This window comes from Theropithecus gelada, chromosome 4 (assembly GCF_003255815.1).
Source record: "Theropithecus gelada isolate Dixy chromosome 4, Tgel_1.0, whole genome shotgun sequence".
Classification (NCBI taxonomy): Eukaryota; Metazoa; Chordata; class Mammalia; order Primates; family Cercopithecidae; genus Theropithecus; species Theropithecus gelada.
The window spans coordinates 14,221,016-14,243,762 of NC_037671.1; the positions used below are offsets into that span (position 1 = coordinate 14,221,016).

At 43.4% G+C, this 22,747-nt stretch overlaps 1 protein-coding gene across 3 annotated transcripts in view; it reads right to left on the minus strand.

Annotated features, from left to right (window-relative positions):
* The window catches only part of NEDD9 (neural precursor cell expressed, developmentally down-regulated 9), a 203,048-nt gene that overhangs the window by 41,593 nt on the left and 138,708 nt on the right, over nt 1-22,747 (minus strand). For 2 of the 3 annotated variants that reach the window (XM_025382552.1, XM_025382550.1), the window contains exon 1: nt 7,088-7,265. The exons of the other annotated variant lie outside the window; for it this stretch is intronic. In XM_025382552.1, coding sequence (XP_025238337.1) covers nt 7,088-7,099 — 12 coding nt within the window. In that variant the 5' untranslated portion in view covers nt 7,100-7,265. Of the gene's footprint in view, nt 1-7,087; nt 7,266-22,747 lie in introns of those variants that run through there. 3 annotated transcript variants of the gene reach the window in all.

A 22,747-nucleotide genomic window follows, 5' to 3' on the forward strand; every position in this document is an offset into this window, starting at 1 on the left:
CAACTTTCTATTGGGTTTCACAGATAATTAATCCATCCACTGCCCCCACGTCAACCACCCACACACATTAAAAAAAGGAATTAAAATTAATTTCAAAATAGCTATCAAATATTTTTGTTGCTTGAAATGGTTTCACTTTTACATATTCATGGTTGCTCAATCTTTGTTTCCGGTGGGCGTAAACAGAACATTTCACATGAGGGACGTTTTTGGCAACATCATATAACTATTACCTTGACATGTGAGACATATCAGGGGAATTCTAATTCGCAAGACTGAGATTTGCCAACAATCATGACACTTGCAAATCACTGGACCCAGGCTTTGACTGAGGATCATGAACTACCTACTTAGACACCATTTAAGCAGCAGTAGTGGTTAGGGAGGGGATTAGGGAGAAAGATACCAGCTGGTTTTTTTTTCTGTTTGTTTTTTTAAAGAATAACTGGGATTTGGTAGTCCATTGTGGGGCCCAGGCATATGTATTGGACACTGGCAACTTTAACATCTCCATGAGAGCTGCCTCCACTCCCTACCTCAACCATGAAAAACTGCTCTCAACACCACCACTATCCATATTTCTGGAGTGCCTGTTCTATCTTCCTCGCATTCACCTAGATCTCATTGTTTAGTCAAACTGTCTTCTAAGAGAGTCACCTTTTCCAGCGAAGGGTAGAAAAGGTCACCAACAAGGTCACTTATCTTAAAATGCAGATTGTTCTGGAAAATAGGCCTTTGCAGGCTGTCATGTTCCCTAGCTGTGTGGAGTCCTCATTAGCCAGCAGGAATTACTGCAGAGAGATGGCTGGAATGTTCAAAGTAAATAAGATGGAGGGGGTGTTGTTGGCAAAGTATAAACAGGGTTTTTTTTGTGTGTGTGTGTCCCCTTTTCATGCCCGTACTCTTTGCAATCATCTATCACCTAGGAAACCGTCAGTTACTCTCTGGCATTTTAAGTTAGAAATATAGTATTTCTTTCCAATGGCGCTGTTTTATTTGTCTTAGTGAGAAGTCCTGGTAATTCAGCTTATATGTTCCTGCAGAGTATTGCCTTGGTCCTAGTGGTTGGCATTTCAAACCAATTTGTTTCGATTTCTTTCTGACCCTAAAATGATCTGAACATAGACAACCAAGACCTCTTACTTTACATTTATGTCATTCTAATTGACTGCGGTTGGATAAGAGATTTTACCCTGAACTTCTCATGTACTCCCAACTTACATTCTTTGGATTTTACCTTTGGTTTTTCAAATTGATATTTGTGTTATGGGTAAACAATTCTAGTGAATGTTTCCTCTTAAACTTTTATCTATATAAAACTTCCATATTTATATATCTGTATATCTTTGTGTGTATGTGTATATAACATCCTATAATAGCTGCCATTTATTAAATGCCTACTATCTGCTGGAAAGGACAATTGTCATATATCCTATAACTATCTGATAAGACAGGTATTATTCCCATTTTATAAATGAGGAAAAGGGGGTTTAAAGTAGCTTGCATAAAATTATACTGTTAGAAAGTAACAAAAGTGGGATTTGAAACAAAGTCCAATTTTTTTTTTTTTTACTACGCCATATAGTGTTAAGATCTTCTTAAATGGCTATTCGTGTATACATTTTATCTCCTGTGAGCAAAGGCTTATAATTTCAGGAATATTGAGTCCAATGAACAATAATGAAGGAACCAAGGCAAAAGAATTTTAGCAAGCGGGGCTATATGCTATTAGGGTCGTATGCTTACAATACACATCCAGGCCCAGGGAATACTCAACAATACTCAGCCATCTCAACCTAGCAACTGGGATTTTGACATAATTCTGTCACCAAGTCTTGAGTACACACCATCCTTTCAACATGTATTGAGCATCTACTATACAAAGAGAACTGGAGCCAGCTAGCATTGTCTGCTTACTATATGCCAAGAGCCATAGTAAGTACTTCATTCATATATTATCTCAGGTCTTGGAACAATAGTATGAGGCAGTTATTCTTATCCCTATTTTACAGATAATGCTGTAAAATGAGGCTTAGAGAGCTTAACTTGCCTAAGGTCACAGAGCTATAAGCCATAAGGAACAGAAATGCCTTTCTCCAAAGCCCATGCGCTATCATGTCTGTAATACAAGAGCATAAAAGACCAAGTCTCAGCCCCCTCAAAACCTCACAGACCCTAGATCATGCTTTTTATTTAAGGACTTTTCGATCAATCTGCCTCTACGTACAAATAAAGGGTGGGTCTCTCATATTCAGTGGGGTTTACTTAAAACTAAACAGGCCCAGTAGGCAACCTATCTGAGTTACATGTATCCTTTAGATAATGATTTGATTGAAAGAGGTTAATAAGTAAGGTAGTGCTAACAGAGTAGGGCAGGGGAAAAACATAACAGCCTATTTTAGGGATTATAGGGCAGTCCTGGAGACAAAGGTTTCAGAGTCTGATTGTTTAAACAGAGTGGCTGGATGAGGAGACTTTACTAGCGGGACTGACGGGCCTCTCAAGTCATGCAAGCACAAAGAGACAGGTAGATGAATGCGGGCAGCGGACCAGGATTTCCCATAGCAGAGTCTAAGGAGAAGGAAAAATGAGGGCTACAGGATGTGCATTAAAGATGTCACATCCATGTGTCGGGGGCGAGGGGGCAGCAATAGACAGGTGGCAGTGAGGGGCCTGGGGAGTACGGGTTGGAAGTAAGACCTACCGAAGTCAGTATTAAAGAAGCATAAAGAAAGCCTGAAAAGAAGAAGCAGAAAAAAGAAGAAGAAGAAGAAGAAGAACCGGTGAGGTTATAAAAGCACGAAAGAGGGAGGAAATTTGCAAAAAGGCCGGGTGTGGTAGCTCACACCTGTAATCCCAGCACTTTGGGAGGCTGAGGCAGGTGGATCACCTGAGGTCAAGAGTTCAAGACCAGCCTGGCCAACACAGTGAAACCCGTCTCTACTGAAAATACAAAAATTATCCGGGCATGGTGGCGGGCACTTGTAAACCCAGCTACTCAGGAGGCTGAGGCAGAGGAATCGCTTGAACCCAGGAGGCAGAGGCTGCAGTGAGCTGAGATGGTGCCACTGCACTCCAGCCTGGGCAACAGAGTGAGACTCAACATCAAAAACAGAAAAAAAGAAAAGTGGAGAGGAAGGTGTTTTTTTCAGAAGACTGGAGTGAAGGGAGAGACAGGGAGTCACTGAATTCTGAGAACAGGACTGACGTGTATCCCAGCAAGGAAAGGATGCTAAAGGAATCCTTGGTATGTTACGCACTGTGCAACTTGCTAAATTTGGTATTATCAGGCACCTTCAGTTCTCCAAAGGCTTTTATCTCTGTGCAGTTAAGCCATTTAGCTCTGCAAATGGGTTTGCTAAATAAATAAACAAATAAATAAATAAATGCATAAATACATACATAACCAAGTTGATATTTTTCAAAGCAAGTTTTAGTGCTTTTAAATAGATCTCATACAAGGTTTAAAAAGGAAAAGGGCAGGAGTCCTACATTTGGATTGGTTGCAAAAATCATATAGAGAAAAATAAAGCATTTTAAACCAAAATATCAAAGCAAGGAAATAATTGGGAATTTTATAGGTTATACATGACCATATTGACTAAATCAAAGACTGTCTGTCATTATTTTCCTCAGTCTTGCTTGAGAAAATACGAATACTTTCAAAGTCCCTTCCAAAGCACACGGTTTCTCAGCACACACGTTCTCCTTTCCCTGACCTACTGCATTCAACCAGAACGCAGGGCTCTGACTTTCAGAATGCAGCTTTCTTAATGGCATTGTAAGCTCCGTCTGTAATTTTTCTTCAGTCAAAACGTTAAAGAATGAATTTATTGTATGGTAGACGAGATAAATAATTTAGAATTTTAATGTAGGCACGTAAGGGCTCAGAAATTTGGCAAAGCCACAGAAGCATCTCTGCTCAGCCATTAGCGGCCAGGCCAAGTGGCTGCTGAGCCCCGGCCAGGGCTGGGCCTGAAGTGGGCGGGGCCTCGGGCCTGGCAGGCACAAACGGGGCGGGTTCTCGGGGCTTCTGCTCAAACACAGCTGCTCAGAGACCCTTCCATCACCCTCCCGGCAAACAGCACAACCATCCACCTCCAGACCCTAAGGAGCAGCCTTCACTGGGTAAGCAAACCAAGGCCATCGAGGCAATCCCCTAACCCCCCAGCCCCCGCCCAATTAAGAACATGCTCTGTATGTGAAGGGGATTTTGTAGAAAGCTCTTAATAAATGAAGCCCCCATAATTTACTATCACATAACCACAGGCTGAATCCCTTCTAAGAGAAATGGAAAATTAAGTACATATGACAGTGACTGCAACCTTCCTGTGGACAAATAAAAAACATATAGGGAAATAAAGACAGACTAGATATGTACTAACCAGAAATGTCTGTCCGGAGTAATAGCTTACATTCCACAGTTCTCAGGATTGTTGCAAGTATGCTGCTGCCTGGCCTGAAGCTGTGTATGTTAAGTGCAAAATAAGTGAAGGTTTGTTGTTCTGAAGTTGTGATCCCTGGGGCAGCCAAACCAGATAATCAGGTTAACAACGACAAAAAATCTTATAGGGCCTGTTTCATAAGTCTTTCAGTGAACATTTTAAGATCTGTGCTAAATTTACAGTGCATAGAGCAACGTAGTATTTTAAAGATAATTCTTGTCTCCGGGATTTTACAATCTAATAATTATCTGGTTTTACTACCTAAGTGGCTCAAGTTAAACAAATACCTGCCAAGCGTGCATTTCATTTTACTTTGTAGAGCTACTCTCTTAAAAAGAAATTATCCTGCAGGAATACTTGGGATGAAATAGTCTTAAACTTTCTGGGAAAAGAAAACACTAGCCATATTTTAGAGAGGTCAGCGATGGTTCTTTCTCTTAATAGTGGTTCAAGTCATGAGTTCTGGAGCCAGATCGCCTTAGTTCTAATCCCAGCTCACCACTTTCTAGCTGTGTGGCATTAGATAAATTACTTAGCCTCTCTGTGTCATTTGAAATTGAGTATAAAAATAATATCCACCTTACAGAGCTATTGGGAGAGTTGAATATGACAATCTTGTATTGTCACAGTAAGTCTCAATTAATGTTACGTCATTACCTTTGTGTCTCTCCTCTACTTACAATAACAAAATCCTTTCCTGAAGTAAAGCTGTTCATTATTAAAGAGAGAGAAAGAAAACTTTATAAAAAAGGAAAGTGGATTTCTTCAGTTGTTGGTTGATTTAGTAGTCATCATAGGGCGTAAGTCATTTGTCCGATCAGAGAAGTTAGCTTCTTTGCTGGTGAAGTTGCCCACAGGCTAATAAAAATCGTGTGTTTACATCATTTGGCAAAGTGTTCAGCACCAGTAAGGCCCAGTGGAGAAGCAGGTTTCTCCATGAATGCCAATTGCAGTTTACATTGTCAGTCACTTTATCGGTTGCCTTTAGATTTTCTTTCCATGAAGAGTAAAGCTAAACACGATGAGATCATTGAACAAAAGTGACTTGAGACTTTGTCACTTTTGTCACTTTCTAGATTACGGCACTCAGTGTTAATTTCAGCCATTTATACTTTCCAATAATAGACACATGAACATACTTTCTCTTTTATTCTGCAAGCCAGTTCTTATTCAACAACAAGGAAAGGAGGAGCAAAACAGTCACTCCAGGCTGAGTAATATCTGGTCCTATCAAATAAGGAAATATGGGGCGACCCACTAAATAAGGAAATATGGGGCGACCCACTTTAAGAAAGATAACTTTCCTGCCAGGTAGAGGGGTTGGTTTCTGGCTGCGTCCTAAAGTCAATATTAATAGTCTTCAGGATGACCCTTTCCTCTGCTCTTCCCTACTGAAGAAGATAATAGCTGATAAAACAGAAATAGCTGATACCTGTGTCTTCAGACAGTGGTGATGTAGGCATTACAATAAAGACTCTCGACATTTAGATTTAAAGCTTTTGAATAAGGTTCACGGTTTTTGAACAAAAGCTTTATTATTAAGGCTAGTCAGTGGCTATCAGCTAGACCAAGTATTTGCAACCTTACATCAAAAAAGGATGGACCAGAAAAATTTAGAGAAAAAGCGAAGTAGCTTCCAGCTAGTGTACAGTTAATATAAATTGTCAATCCAAAAGCCTAGCACCCTTGCCCAAATCCATCTTAATAATAACACTTTTGTTTAAAATAGCATAAAATAAAATAGTAGCACTAGCACTCATATCTATTCATCATTCAAGAAAAATCCATGCCCAATTCATTGCAGTCAGCTTTCTTTGTGTCCCCTGGAAGCTGCTTGCCTCCTTAGATGGGAGTGACTTAAAAAAAAAGGGAGGGGGGAATATATGGAGCAAGTCAAAAATCCTTTTGGCAAGAAAAATACACAAACAATGGTGTAAAATGCACTGGAAAATAACGCTGCTGAAGTACTATGACTATGACACTCGGTAAGCTTTCAGGCACAGTGAGCCAGCCTGAGCCGTCACACTCTCACCCCATTCAAACTCCAATAAAAATGTTTTCAAGAAATGGCTCATACTTATTTATTCTTACATCCAATATCACATAAGGATGTCAACCCTTTCCATCCTCAGCTGTGTAATCTGGGCTTTTAATTTCTGCCACCAAAAGTGCATATGGCATGCTCCTTCCAAGACCAAAGGATTAAAGGAAAGGCTGGAAAACTTTGCACTAAGAGCCAGTCTGAGAGAGACTATGCAGTCCTCATTCCTCCCTTATTACTGCTCCCCAGGGCAGTGGAAGCCAGGCCTGGGGAAGCCGAGGAGACTTGAGCCAATGCCTGCCGCGATTCAAGTCAGACACCCTCTGGTCTCCAGTGGCTGCTGTGAAGCGGCTCCAAGTCTTAACTTCTCACCGAGGTATTTCCCCGGCAACTTCCAGAGCAGCTGGACTCGGGAGTACTGTGAACCCCTGGAGTGGGTCTTTGCTTGCCTGCTTACATGCCAACCTCAGTGACCCAGACCCATCTTAGAACTCTCCGGACGCACAAGGGACTGTCACAGTAGGGAACACGCACACACACGCACACACCCGCAGGCACAGCCTTCAGCTTGCAAGGAAACCTGTAAAAGGCACTCTCTTACCTTATACTTCATTTCGGCGGCGTTGAGTTGAGCCGTTTTCCTGCACTAGTTAGACAGCATTAAGCACTGCGGTGCCCGCCCCTCCATTGAGTGCAGCGCTAGAGGAAATCGAGAAGGTCCCGGGCAGCGCCGCTTGTCAGTCGCAGCGCCTCCCCAAAGTCTCTGAGCTCACTGTTGTGACTGAGGCAGGCTGATCGCGGACCTCATTTGCATGCCGCCCCGCCATTGGCTAGTGGGACAAGGTAATGCTCAGGCCCTGCCCACCCCTAATTCTGAAAAACTGACAAAGAACTTGTAATGTGATCTCTTCTTTTTGCTTTATCAGAGGGTGGAAAATAAAACGGAAAGTGGGGAGCCGTCTTGAACCTTACTCTGTCCCCCAGCCCCCGCCAAAGGAGAAGACAGAAAGAAAGAGAAAGAACAGGAAAAGGAGATACATTCTTTTTAAGATTAACCCAAATTTTAAAGAAACTGAATTCACAAAAGCAGTCTGACAGTCGCGCTTCCTGTGATCTAGCAACTCCTTCATAAACCCATTTCGTTTCAAAGCCATTCACCTCACAATCTCTACATGAAACGAACTCCCGGAACAAAAGGTTTTCTGTCTCCGGGCCCCTTTTTACTAACCACCCCTGCTGATACCTCTCTCTCTCTCTCTCTGTCCCTTTTTCTTTCCCCCTCCTCCCGCCTCCTTTTTGTGTGTGTGTGACTGTTTGCTTTTTTTGTTCTTTTCAACGTTCAAAGTACTTCGCGATGTCAGTCTACAAGGAGCTGGAAGACAATTCTCCCTTAGTGAAAAGGAACCCTCTAGCACACGCACCAGCGTTTTCCTGGACAACTTCTCACCAGGGCCTCAGAGTTGCAGGTCACACATATTGAGCGACCTTCAGTGGCTTTGCTGAGGATAAAGGTTAGATGTGACCTCTCAGATGGGGTTGGCCAGTGCACGCCCTATACATCATCACCGTCCACTGAGTTCTGTGTTTTTTGACGGCTGGCATTTCTAGCTCCAGCTTTGAACCCTGCAGTGTTTTTCCTTCTGACCTCTGTCCTGAGGATGACCCATTAACCCACCAACACTTATTATTCAGGGAAACGAAAATGCCCACTGTTTGATGAGCCTGGTTTAAAAGACCAGTCTGTCCAGTGAAGCACAGAACATAATTTCTATAAAGGTTCCACTTTAGGATTTCTATAGAGAAAGAGAATCACCCAGAAAACAGAAATAGTCACCTTCTGCAACTCTTCTCAAGGATAGAGCAGTGAGGCAAAAAATTCCTTTTTCCTGGGCAAGAATGAGACTTGGTGAATCCAGACAATAGCTGTCCCCGAGTGGGATGCACTCCAACCAGACTACATGACTTGGATGGAAAAATCAGCCCTTATTATTATTATTATTTTTTTCCTGACCAAGTTGGATCAGAATCTGATTCCCTTTGCCTGTAACACACAAATTCCCAATGGATGAAAACTCTACTTTTATGATCTAAGCAAAAGGAATGAGAGAGCAGCTGTCCTACAAAAGTGGTTTCCAGATGCAGGGTTGGCAGGTTCGTTTGCAGTTCAAAGTGGCACGGATTCCAGGGACGTGACCCCCCAGGCCATCCTAATGAGGTTGACATACCTGTTCCAACCTGTCTTAGGCCTTACTTTTCCTCTTTTGTCCTTAGAGCAAAAATAAGCCTGAGCAATTGTGCAGGGCCTTTCTGAACACATATTAAGCATGCAGCATATTGCATTGTAAAGATCTCCCTAAGAATCCTGCAGACTGACTGGAGAGTCCTTAGTTTGCAGGAAATCGTTTTTGGTGTCTGCCTGGATAAAGGAGGACAATGATTCAAAGCCCTTCCCATCTGTAAGATGAGTCTGGTGGCCTCCAAGAGATCTAGATAACATTCCTTTGGCTTCCTAAGTGGTCAAGCTGAATCCTCTTTCTGTTTTGTTTGATGAATATCGTTGAGTAAATGAGTGCTGTCCTATTCTATTTTAATGTTTTCAAACAGTTTCCAAAAGTCTGTGCTGCCGGTTTTTGTAATTTCATTCTCTAGCTAGAAGGCTTGGTTCCCAACAAGTGGCCCTCCTGCTTTCCTGTTTCTGTCCTGTAAGGTAATTAAGACACATGTCCCGACGTTCATTTCAAGAAGGTTTGGGTCAGTATATAGTGAGTTGCAAAAAGGAAAGCACAAGGGTGTTGGAATCAGGTAAACCTGTGCTGGAACCTCAAAACATTTTTAATTTTTTTTTTTTTTGAGACAAAGTTTCGTTCTTGTTGCCTAGGCTGGAGTGCAGTGGTGCAGTATCGGCTCACTGCAACCTCCGCGTCTCGGGTTCAAGCAATTCTCCTGCCTCAGTCTCCCAAGTAGCTGGGATTACATGTGTCCGCCACCACGCCTGGCTAATTTTTTGTACTTTTAGTAGAGACTGGGTTTCACCAGGTTGGCCAGGATGGTCTCAAACTCCTGACCTCAGGTGGTCCACCCGCCTCAGACTCCCAAAGTGCTGGAATTCCAGACATGAGCCACTGTGCCTGGCCAGTTGAACTTCTTAATTTTGGTGTCCTTCACTATGAAACAGAGAAAATAATAATACCTGCTAGCCTCATAATGAGGATTAAATAAGATAATGTGGATAGAATTTAGTAGTACTTGTTACATTATAAGACTGTAAATGGTTGCTTATTCTTATTACTGCTATTAGTTATTATTTTAATATTAATATCAAATTTATGATATATTATTTTGTTAATATTTTATATGACATTAGTGTTATATTCTACTGTAGATTATTATTTAATTATTGTATTAATTATAGCTAGTATTACTACTAGACTACTGTTGATAAGTGTGGTAGGCATTGAGAAAAAGTTGGAGGAACCCCCTCCTCTGCGTGCCATTCTTTCATAGGGCAGCTTTGTCACTGAACTATTATCACTAGAGCACCTAGCATGTGCCAGGTACCTTTCTAGGAGGGGAGGATACAGCAATAGCCCAGACAAAGTTCCCATCTTCATGGAGCTTACTGTCTAGTGAGAGTTGAGGAAAATAATTAAATGAATGTATAATATGATTTGCAGTGATACATGCTATGAAGAAAAATTAAGCAGGGAAAATGGCTGGAGGAAAACAGACTCGGGTGGGACAGGATGTGCATTATTTTAGATAAAGTGGTCAGGGAAGCTCCTCTGAGGAGATGATATTTAAGCAGAAATCTGAATAATTTGAGGGATCCAGCCACTCAGAGATCTGAGGGATGAGCATTCGGGACAGAAGTGACCCAGGGAAAGGGCCCGCAGTAGGCATGAGCTTAGTGTGTCTGAGAGCAGCAAGCTGTCCGGTGTGCTTAGCGTGGTGTACACAGGGCTGGATGGAGAGGATGAGCTCAGAGAGGTAGGTGGTAGGGAGCTTGGATTTTTTTCCTGAGTGTGACATGAAGCCTCTGCGGTGTTTCGAGCAGGGAGTAATCTATTTCTCTCTGTTTTGTTAAACACTCAAGGACAGCAGGCTGTCTTAATGCAGCTTAAATAATGCAGATAGTTGTTACTTTATTCATGTCATTTAGTAGGTTTCTCTCAAAACTCTTCAGGGAAACACAAATTGTCCAGTGAATACGGAAACAATTCCCTTCCTCATTTATTACTAGCCGATGCAAAAATGATATTTAAACTGGGCTATGTAATTGATTTATGCAGCAGCCCTAGTATTCCCATAGAGACCCTCCTAAAATTGGCTAGAACTCTGGGGCTCCGGCTCCACCTCCTGCACTTGCCAGCACTCTGGCGGGCATCCCCGCCTGTCATCCTTGCCACCTGCTTGCTCCTCGACCAAGCACTCTTCCTTCCCGATGCTCATGCAGGCAGGAGTCAGGGAAATGGCACCGGATGCCATTCTAATGATTTTCCAGCTGCGACTGGGCACTGGCATAAATACAGCAAAAAATCAAGAGGAAGCTAGAAGGAAGAAATATTTCTGTTGACAACTTGGAAGGAACCCACGTGACTGCTCTATAAGAGTGAAGGGCAAAGAGTGAAGAGCATGTGAGGGCAGGAAGTGACTTTGGAAATCACCTAATCCAGTCACTCATAGAGAGGGCAGAGCTGTCGCTCAGAGAGGTTGAGTGCCTCACACAGGGCCCCACCAGCTTGAGTTATAACAGCCATCAGTGGTGAGGTCAGGCCCCTGAATCTCTTGGTCTAGTCTATTCTAATGATTTCTTTTTAGTGTCTTTGCCTAACTCCCTGCTGTCATCTATCTTCCACATTGATCACTACATGTTTAATTCCTAGAATACAGAGCCGATCATATTACTAGCATGTTTAAAAACCCCTAAGGACACTTCAATGGCTTAGCAAGCAAAATCCGGACACTTTGGTGTGGACCACCATCTGAATCCACCCTTTCTTTCTCCCTCTACCCCCCACCCCCATCCCACACTCTAGCCATACTTGGGGGTGTGGGGTTGGGGGGAACTTACTGATTCCAAGACGGGCTTGCACCTTCCTGACTTGCACAGGCAGGCCCTTCTGCTGAGAATGACCCCCCTTCACTCTTCTGCTGTCAAGTTTGGCCTCAACACTAACTCTTTTGTGTATCCTTGTCTACAACCCCCACCCTACCCACCTCGCCCTTTCAGAACTAACTCCTCCCTCCCTTCACTATGCCCCCATTGTACTGGAACACGGCTCTATTATAAGGGCTTTCCACGTTGTCTCATGATGATTTGTTGATGTCTGTTTCCCCAGCTCTGATACGTGCTCCTGGGGAACAGGGTGGTATCTTGTTCATCTCTGTGTCCCCTGTCCTGTTGTATACCTTCCAGGTGCATAAATGCTTGCAGCATCAATGAGTAAGAAGATAAATGTAACTTCAAAGAATGTACATTTATCGTGAGGTTCAGTTTGGTGCCCAGGAAGGGAACAGGGAAGACATATTCCCCTGTGTGTTGGAGTTTCGCTGTGAGTTTTCCATTTATTTAAAATGGTGTTAGGATGCACCTTTTCAGAGTCAACTCAAGGCCTGTTGCTAGTTCTGCATCTATGAGCCAAGAATAGCTTTTACATTTTTAAGTGGTTGGGAAAAAAACCAAAGATGAGACATGAAAATGATGTGAAATTCAAATTTCGATGTCTATAAATAAAGTTTTATTGGAACACAGCCATCCCTATTTCATGTAGGGATGTCTTTTGAGCTGTAATGGCAGACTCTGAGCAGATGCCACAGAGATGGCAAAGCCCCCAAAGCCAAAGAAAAAGTATTACATGGTTGTCTCTAGAAGTTTGCTGACCCACACTCTAGATTAGTGCAAGGTACATCTATGCCTGAGTTCAGAATAAAGTACAGATCTTTCCACATCTACAGGGGAACAATCTGGAAGCTGAGTGGGTTCTAGACCAGAGGAACAAGTCCAGTCCTAAAAAGGAACCATTCTAGGGCCATGTTTTATCATTTCTAGTTTAACATTAGTTTTTAAAAACAATCTACATATACCAAAGTTATTTCAAAAATAATTAGAGGCAGCAACTTTTCCAGTCTTTTGCAAGTCTCCAGAAACCTCCCCAAAGACCAGCCATTGAGAGTTTTCTCCTTCAATCCAACTGACCCTTGGTTTTCTCCTTCCATCTAACTGACCTTGGTTCATTCAGCCTTCACTGAAACCCTCCCAGGTGCCAGGCCCTGTGCCAGATGTTTACAAGCATGAGTCCATTTAATATTCATCTCACGTAACAGCCCTGTGAGGTCGGTTGTATTGTTCTTACTTTACACTTCACAAAACCAAGACTGGAGAAGTTCTACAGCATGTGCCAACTTACAGGGTGATGGCACGTTTGGTTTATGAACCCAGGTTTTCTGGTTTCTGAGTCTGTGTGGCCCTGACCATGGAGCTATACTGCTGCCAAAGGCTTCCTCTCTTCATATGAATGAATGAATTAATGCACTTCATTATCTGAGCACATGTTTGTCTGCTCAATAAGGTCAAGTCTCCACCCTAGTGGGACTAAGCTCAACTAAGAAACAGCAGGTATTGCTCTTGAGTTGTGAGGAGGGCTGATGCAGCAGTGTAAATACAAATACACACACCCCTTGCTCACTTGCACGTTCGAGCCTGTGTCTATGTAGTTCTTCTTTCATCACTCTGCCACCCTTTGTGGCTCTGCTTACCTACATCCCATTATGCCTCCCACTTGTACCCCATCTTCTTTATAAAAGCTTTCCTAGAAAAATCTCTCCATTGTTGCTCTCCTCCCTCCAATCTTCCTCTGTATCTCTGGACTCTCATCACCTGTGGCCTAAGTCAGTGCTTCCCAAATCCGATTTCCCTTAAGAAACAATAAGGAATGCCTAGGCCTCTCTCTTTTAAGTATGAGCCTCAGTAGGCTTAGTATGAGGCCATGGAATCTACCCATTTAAAGTGATCTTCATCCATACCGCACCCAGCGGTAGCTCACACTTGTAATCCGCGCACTTTGGGTGGCCAAGGCAGGAGGATTGCTTGAGCCCAGGAGTTTGAGACCAGCCTGGGCAATACAGCAAGACACCATCTCTTCAAAAATTAAAATTAAAATTAAAATTAACCAGGTGTGGTGGTGCATGCCTATAGTCTCAGTTACTTAGGAGGCTGAGTGGGGAGGAACACTTGAGCCCAGGAGGTCGAGGCTGCAGTGTGACGTGTTTGTGCCACTGCACTGCAGCCTGGGAGACAGAGTGAGACCTGTCTCTAAAAAAATAAAAATAAAAAAATCTGCATATGATCTCCAGTCAGTTTTATGTGTATGACACACCATTCAGTGCTTGGTATTGCCTTACACGGTTTCCTTTGTGAGAGTTGCTTCTCCACAATGAGATTCTGAGCAATTTATAGAAGAGGGTTCTGTCTTTTCTTTTGTATCCTGTTTTGCACCTATGTCGGTGACTGAATCCCATCTTTTGTCCACTGAAAGCCCTGTGTCTTTTCTGTGCACACAGCCTTCACTGAATTCAACAGGGGGAAAAAATAAGCCACTTCTCAGATGGCAAGGGAAAGAGCTCTTCTCACTTCAAGGCAATAAACCTCTTTTATCTGCTGAACTGGTCAAGCTCTTGGAATGAATGAAAGCCTATTATTAGAGAAAAGCCTAAGAACAATCTTAATGCTTGATTCCTTATATGCTGTGAAATGGGGCTTTCATTCACTTTCCCTCCACTAATATTTTGGCACAAGAGACCTATGAAGGCTACCCGACCTTACCCTCAGCTACCTCTTTAGCAACAGTGTCCTAGGAACACATTCTATTTTCTGAAAGACTTGTTAAGGCAATATTAAAAAAAAAAATAATAGGCCAGGCACGGCAGCCCACACCTGTAATCCCAGCACTTTGGGAGGCCGAGGTGGGCAGATCACAAGGTAAGGAGATTGAGACCATCCTGGCCAACATGGTGAAACCCTATCTCCCCTAAAAATACAAAAATTAGTTGGGCGTGGTGGTGCACACCTGTAGTCCCAGCTATTCAGGAAGATAAGACAGGAGAATCGTTTGAACCCAGGAGGCGGAGGTTGCAGTGAGCCAAGATTGCGCCACTGCACTCCAGCCTGGGTGACAGAGTGAGACTCCGTCTCATAAAAAAAAAAGAAAAAAAGAAAGAAATTTGTTTCTGCAGATGGAGGGTAGTGTTTTCTAAAAAGGCCTCCTTGACTCATGATCCCTGAATTTCTTCTCATTTGGTTCCCTCCTAACTCATTTCGCTCTCAAGGACAGGCTGCCTGGGGAGGGTGGGGCGCTAGGCAGCAGAGAATGGAAGCGGTTTCTCTAGATCTTCTAGGTTACAGCGATGTGGTGGATCTCCACGCTGTGAAGACTTGACGAGGGCCTGGTGCCTCTTACCACTCAGCCGAGCTTGAGCAGGCTATCGCCGTACAGTGCCTTACAACCACCACTCCTACTGAGCCCTCTTCCTGCTGCTCTCCGCCTTCTATCTCTTTGAGGTGGCTTTTAATTCTCCCAAGAGTGAAGTGCTAAAATGGGATGTCTTAGGCCCCTCCTAGCTCTTGATAAACCATGAAATAGTACATGTAAAACCGTGTCACTACCATGCTACTAAAAACCCAGCCAGACCACCTAAAGTGGAGTGATTATGGGTAATATCTTGACTTGATGTTTAAAAAACTGTGCGATTGTGAAGTTTTGATGTTTAGTGTTATTATAACTGTGGAATACTTAATTACTACCTTTTTTCTTCAAGGAATTGAAAAACGTTGACAGATTAAATTAGGTGTTAAATAAATGCACTCGACTCTAGTGAAATGTGACAAGCAATTGTGAAGCTCTATTTTAGCGTTTTCTTTATATGAAGGACTTGGAGAAATTAACTTAAAGGTGAAGTGATAAGAAAAATTAGAAACGCATAAAGATTTAGGCTTATTTATCTCCATAAATGTGCAAGGTTCACATTTCTAGTATTTATGTGCCCCCAGCTAGGTAAAGGCATGGAATTCAGTGGAAAAAAAGGAGTTTAATAGTAAAATTGTGCAGACTACCTGCAAAGCGCCTCTCCTGTTTTCTCTAGCCGTGAGATGTTCTGTTATTACATGCTTTAGTGTGTCCAAATAAACAACTTGTTATATGAAACTGTCATGGAAATCTTTTCTTTTTCTTTTCTTTTTTTTTTTTTTTTTTTGAGACGGAGACGCTCTGCCGCCCAGGCTGGTGGCGCCATCTCAGCTCACTGCAAGCTCCGCCTCCTGGGTTTAAGGCATTCTCCTGCCTCAGCCTCCCTAGTAGCTGGGACTACAGGCGCCGTCACCACACCCGGCTAGTTTTTTTTTTGTATTTTTTAGTAGAGACGGGGTTTCACCGTGTTAGCAGGATGGTCTCGATCTCCTGACCTCGTGATCTGCCCGTCTCGGCCTCCCAAAGTGCTGGGATTACAGGCTTGAGCCACCGCGCCCGGCCGATGGAAATCTTTTCTGCTGATAGAAACTTCACACTGTGGATTTTTACAAAGGTTGAGGTGATCTGTCAATATCAAATAAACAGGAATTCCATGGCTGAAATGAGAATGGCTGTCCCCTCTTTCCGGAAGCACTGCCCGACACAATCATCTTGGTGCAAAATACCTATTAAATGACGGGGAGCGAAGGCATCAGGTCTTCTTCTTGCTAACCCTCTGTGCTTCCTCTGTATGTTCTTACGTTTGAAAAGTCTTCCTGCCTTCTCTGGCATACATGTTAGCACTTTCTATGTGATGTCATGTGGCATAAGACATGATCTTTCCTTCTTGCCATGGCATGACGTCATGTGATATGATGGGACTTCGTAGCCCTCTTCCACTCTCCACGTCTTGCTATTGTCTAGCTGGACTAAGCAGAAAAGGCTTATGGATTGTGTGCCTAAGCTTCCTAGATGGGTCAGATGTTCTGTTTTCAGTCTACTTCCGAGCTTTGCCATTCTCCAGTGCACACTGGCCTCCGGAAGTCATCTTCCACACCAGGCATCTAGCATAGCTCCAGGGGCGCAGGTAGGGGCGGCACAGAGTGGGGGAGAAGGGAGTATTTTAAACACCGAATGACCACTAGCAATGCCCAGGGTGCATCATTTCTTCAGGGGCTGGAGATGCATTTTCTCCCCTTCGTGCCCTAAAAGAGCCCAGCTGACCCAGCCCTCCAAGAAGGTTTCCCTCCCATGCCCCGCTTCTCTCATTGGCTGAGGCCGGACAATCTCCAGCAGGCCCCGGGGCCCTTGGCCTCTGGCCTGTCTGGCCAGCCCAAGCAGCCGCCAGCTGGCGCTCATGAGCGCATAAAAGGAATCCGGATAATACAAGGTCTGGTGGAGAGGCGGGTGAGAGGAATGTGGTGGGGAACACAGCACACCCTGCACAGTTCAAGCCAAGCTTTTGAAGAGTTTGACTCGTTTTAGAAAACAAACAAAGTGCTCCAGCTATCAGCAGTCTTTTATTTTGTCTGCTAGAGGAATGCCTTGCCAGAGTGGGCCGAGGACTGGGTGGTGGTAGACACCAGTATCCACCCTTGACTTGCCGAACGGAATATGGACGGAGCATTGCTTTTTGCCCACTAAGCCCGGAAATAAAGAGCAGCTCTCTTCTTTATACAAAAAGCCGAAGTGGGGCCCGGCAAGGAGCATGCACAGGGCTTGAAGTCTTGCTCACTGGTACCCCTGAGCTTTACAGGCACTAAGTGTAAGTTCTCTTAACTTGCTGAAGGCCTGGCACCCTGTGATTTCAGACTTGAGGATGTAGACAAGGGAGTGTCGCAAGGGTGCTTTTGAACCCAGGGCATGCAGTTCTCCTGATTCATGCTCTAACCCGCTTTTGGAGCTTCTGGTCTTAGGAGGGGTGGAGAGTAGTGACAAGAAGCAATGCTGTACCTTCCTGGGCCTAGCTGACAGAGGCCATGTCTTCCCCCCAGTTTTCATTTTGCCATCTTAAAATTACTCTACGTTTTCAAAAGTCATCACCTGTGCAGTCTGGTCACCAGGCAAAAAAAAAAAAAAAAAAGGTCCTTCCTTTTTATCCAGATAGCTCTGTGCAATTTTTTCTCTCCTCTCAAGCCCACTCTGGGACTCAGCTCCCCAACCATCCCCTCTCTCATGTGCCCCCTAATCTTTCCCACCCTTCTCTCTGCAAGTAAGTTCAGGTCTTCCTTACCCTGAAAACAGATTCACAGTTCCTTGTTCAAAAAGCTGGAGGCCAGACGAGCTTGTGGAATTCAGAATATTTCAGATTTTAGAAAGAGATTTAGAGCATATACCACATATTATAAGACACTCCCAGTGAAATCCATGGCTGCGTCCCATAAGCAAAAGCATGCATGTTTCAGCAATCGAATCTACAAAGAGTCATGCCAAGTGGTTAAAAGAATACACATCACCTCGGGCCAACTCCAGTCAGGCTGTGCTGCTGAGTGAGCTATCAAAATACCCCAGATTTTTACATTTTGTTATTGTGGATGAGTGAATATGAGCCACAAACAATGTTCTCTGGGTCTTCAGGATCTTCCCCTTGCCACCTCTCCTTCCCCAACACTGACCAAGTGCCCTCTATCTTTCACTTGCCATGACCAGAGAGTGGGTGGTCCAGCATCCTGGCCTCCTGCTCAGTCCTCCAGGCATCTGCTTCTGACCCCTGTTCCACCAATAACCATCAAAGCCATTGATCCACAGAATAGGAGTAGTGTTGAAATTACTAGAAAAAAGAAATGAAAAAGACTTGCAAAATGCCAGCCTTGATGATGATGATGATGAGCATGATGATAACTGAATTCAGCTGAAAAAAAATCACTCTTCTCTAATGGCTGTCAGAGCTTCTAAGCACTAGTTCGCCATTTCTGCACCTACCTGTTGGTGAGCCTGTCCAGTGTGTGGCCTGGTGCAGGTCTGCAGATCACATTTGAGGAGTCCTGCTTCAGGGGAACCCCCAGCCTCCATTGTCTAAGCTGGGGACTGTTCTCTGCCTGCCAACTCTTTGATCTCCCCTCAACTCCTGAAACTCCCTGTTATTTCCCCTGTTATGAAATTAGCTCCTTTGGTTTCCACAGCAGTGGGCTCTTCTGATTCTTCTACTTCCCTTGCCAGTATGTTTCAGTTTTCTTTTCCGGAGCCTTTCTTCAAGGTTCCATTCTCAGCCCCTTTTCCTTGTGTATTTTTTCCCTCATCTATGTCATGCTCTCCAATGACTTTTACTCTGATGACAATCGCATCTCCTAACCTGTGTTCTGAGTTCCAAACCCTCATTTTCTACTGCACCCAAATATTCCAGAGGCATCTCATAAGCTCCTTAGAGTCAAATATTGGGATGATTAATTTTATATATTAACCTGGATAGGCCATGCGTGCTGCCCAGATATTTGATCAAACACTAGTCTAGATGTTAAATGTTGCTATAAAGGTATTTTATAGATATAATAACATTTAAATCAGTAGACTTTGCATAAAGTAGATACCCTCCACCATGTGGGTGGGCCTCATGTAATCAGATGAAGGCCTTCAGGGAAAAGAGACTGAGGTCTCCTGAGGAAGAGGGAATTCTGTTCCAACAGCCTTCAGACTCAAGCTGCAACGTCAACTCTTCCCAGGGTCCACATGCTATGGGTCTACCCTGCAGATTTTGGACTTGGAGCCAATTCCTTGAAAACAAACCAATCTTTTACTTTCTTTCTCTCTAGACACACACACGCAAACACGTGCATGCACGCAAACACGTGCACACACACAGACACACACATGTCCTGGAGAACCCTGATTAATACACATGTGAATGGTCAATTCCCTTTGAAACAGTGTCTGTTTTAAACCATTCTCTTTCCATTTATGACCCCACCAGTCACCTAGAATCAAAACCTCAGACTGATCTTTTATTTCTTTCTCTCAACTACTTCCCACATCCAATCAGCTGCCAAGCCACATCAATATTTAAATATCAATATTTCAGACATAAATCACCTCCTTTTCATTCATCCACAAAGGGAGAGTCAACCACCACTCAGGCCTGGTTGGTCATAGAATACATCCTCTTTTCTATAGTGATTAATCTGAGAACTTGACATGTAACGCGGAGTCAATCCAAGCTCTTCTTTGAGATTTGTATAGGAAGCCTGGGAGAGAGACGGCTTCTCTGTCTTTGGATCATAGACTGTAAATGCGTGTTTGGTGGTGAATATCTTTTTCCCCTTGTAGAGACAGTCAATAGCAAGAGAGAATGAGTCCATGTGCAAAAAGAAGCAAAGACATTTAGAGTGGAGAGATGGAGAGAACCCTAATCCTGTTGTCTGTGCCTCTGGATCCAGCCATGCCTGAAGTCTACTCTTAGACAACTCAATTTAGAAGGCCATAAATACACTTTCCTGACTAACCTAGCATGAGTTAGATTTCTTTCACCTGCAATGACAGCGTGCTGACTAACCCTCTACCAGGAAGTATTTTCCTAGAAGGCAAAGACTATACCTTATTCATTTGCACCCCCTGTGGCAGCACACACAGGGTCTTGGAGATTAAAGGTACTCAGTCAATATGCTGTGTTGAACTCCCAGCTTGTCTTTAAGGTATTAGCCACATTGTGAACTTTGTGTGTGGGAGGAGAGGGAGACATGACCAAAAGGAGCATTTTCCGTGGCTGCTATGATGGCAGAAATAGAAATGAAACTTATGTATTAGGAACATTCCAGGGTGATGGTGGTTTGGAGCACGGTGACCCAAAGGCGAAGAAGATCCAGCCTTTTATTTCAGGTTCATTGATTTTAATCCACAACTTTAACAATGAAAGGAAAAGCAACACATATTTTCACTATTATGTGTAGGGTAGCAGCAGCGTTTTGTCTACCTGTAGATCTGTATAAATATTTATATTACATTTCCTTGCCAATTAACTAGTACTTGTTAATCCCTACTGAGATGTCATTCACCCATCCACCAATACTTACTAATTGCCCAACATAATGCTAGGCACCTTGGGAGCTACAAAGATGAATAATACCTAGAGGCTGCCCAGCTTCTTAAATACCTATTACAGTAGCAGCCAACGCGGCTGCAGGAAGATAAACTTGTGTTGGGGGAAAAAGAAATCACACCATAAAGTTATGTAAGTTTCTATTTTAAAATCATCTGGTTCTAATTTACTAAATTTAATGCTTTAGAGCCAATGCCAAAGTGCTACATTTGATTTGTGGAAATACTTTAGCACATTTTTCCATCGTGCTCTTGTACAATATATTTACCACCCTTTTGTTATGGTTAGAAAGATTATGGACCTTAAAAAAAGCCCTCTTTATGAGCTTGCTGATATTTTGTCATAAAATGCCGTAAGATGGAATAAGTCTAGTAAACAATAATATTCACTTAGGAGCATTCCACATGGTTTAGTTTTTATTTTTTTTTCTTTTTCTTTTTAAATTTAACATGGATATCCATCTGGAAAATGGATATTTAAAAACTTTCACTATGCCAAACCACTTCTTTTCAGGGCAGACAGTATTTTTTTTTTTTTTGGGTGGGGGAACGGGCAGGGATGGGGATGGATATTTAAATAGCAGTCATACTGTGCTATACTGCTAACACAATAGTAATGTTAATATCAAAGGATAAAAGGATGTCATGGACCCAGACTTCCAAGAGGGGGCTTATAGAACATTCCAGCAAAATGAACTGAATGTAAGATATCAACCTAAGTGCCATTTCCGTACTGGCTCGGGGCCTGGCATAGTGCAGCAGGGAAGAGGCACAACTTGCCTCAGGTTGAGGGAGTTCCTGGGCTGCTTCCATCTCTCTCGTCCTCCCTGACAGGCTCAGTCCACTGCTATCATGGGTTCCAGTGACAGGCAAAGGCAGATGGATCCCAGGTCCCAGGAATGAACCATCATGATGTGGTCCCCCAGGCCCCGGGCTTCACCAGTTACCTGGCAGGGCAGTACGGCCGCTATCCTGTGGCCTATTATGGAATAATCAAGATCTCATGCCAGCATTTTTTGCTGAAGCCTCCGTGACAGACTGCGGTTTAGCCAATGAAGCCTGCCTTGAATTTTCACAGTGGCATTTAAAGTTCGAGTGTGGACCCATTTTGCTCCTGCTTTCGGGCTTTGCTCAGCTTACCAAAAATGAGAGGTTTTTCACTTCACACCCGCAGAAAACAAGATGGCAGCCCGGGAAACTCCCCCTCTGCCTTGCAGCATTCTATGTCCTTAAAACGAAGGAACCTCATTTGTTTCAAACAGAGCTTAGACATCTGTTACAAAGGAAAGGCTGCAAAGGCTGGGCCAGTCAACATGTTTCCTATGCAACAGGCTCTCTTTGCCTCCAGTTACGTGACTTAGGATGCAGGAGTTCAGACGTATCAGAATGAACGATGTGTGACTGTTCATGGCTTCCGGGCTTCAGATGACTGTGTCCTGCAACCTCCTACATCAAGATAAGGGTTGCTTGTGAAGGGACGTTCTAATGTGGCTCTTCCCTGCCCCGCCAAACAAGATTTGTACTCCCAACTCCCTTGCCTAGACGTCCAATCTTCCCATCTCCCCTTGAAAACACTGCAATATGAAATGAAAGTTTAAAACAGTAACCAAGTAAAGAGAGCATCATGATCTCTCCCTCCTTCTGAATTCCTCTTTGGAATATCTCTTACTTTGCTCTTCCAGTCAATTCATTCCTCCCTGCATACTCAGCTCAAGTCTGTAAGTCTGTCCTCCTAAAATTGACTCCAGCCTCTCTAGATGAGTCCTTTTTCCTGAATATGCTTGAAGTCAGTTCTACTGGTTCAACACTGGGGTCATGGCGCCATTGTCTGCCATGTATGAATCCCTAATGGTGCTCTGCCTTTCATAACACTTGACCTTAGAAGTAGGCAATCCCCTATTTGACCCAAGCAATAGAAACTTGTTTATACTGGGATATAATTCACCTACATAAAATTCACAATTTTAAAGTGTACCCTTCAGTGTTTTATAGGATAGTCACAGAGTTACAGCAACATCATCACTATCTACTTCTAGAACGTTTTCATCGCTCCATAAAGAAACACCATGCCCAGCAGCCATCACTCCCCATTTCCCCCCATGCTCCCAGACCTCTGGCAAATAGTCATCTCATTTCTGTCTGGCAATAGCAATTTATAACTGACTTCATGCATTTTTATTCTAAGCCTGATTTCAAAGGCTAACACAAACATGAGATTGGCTGTTAACATT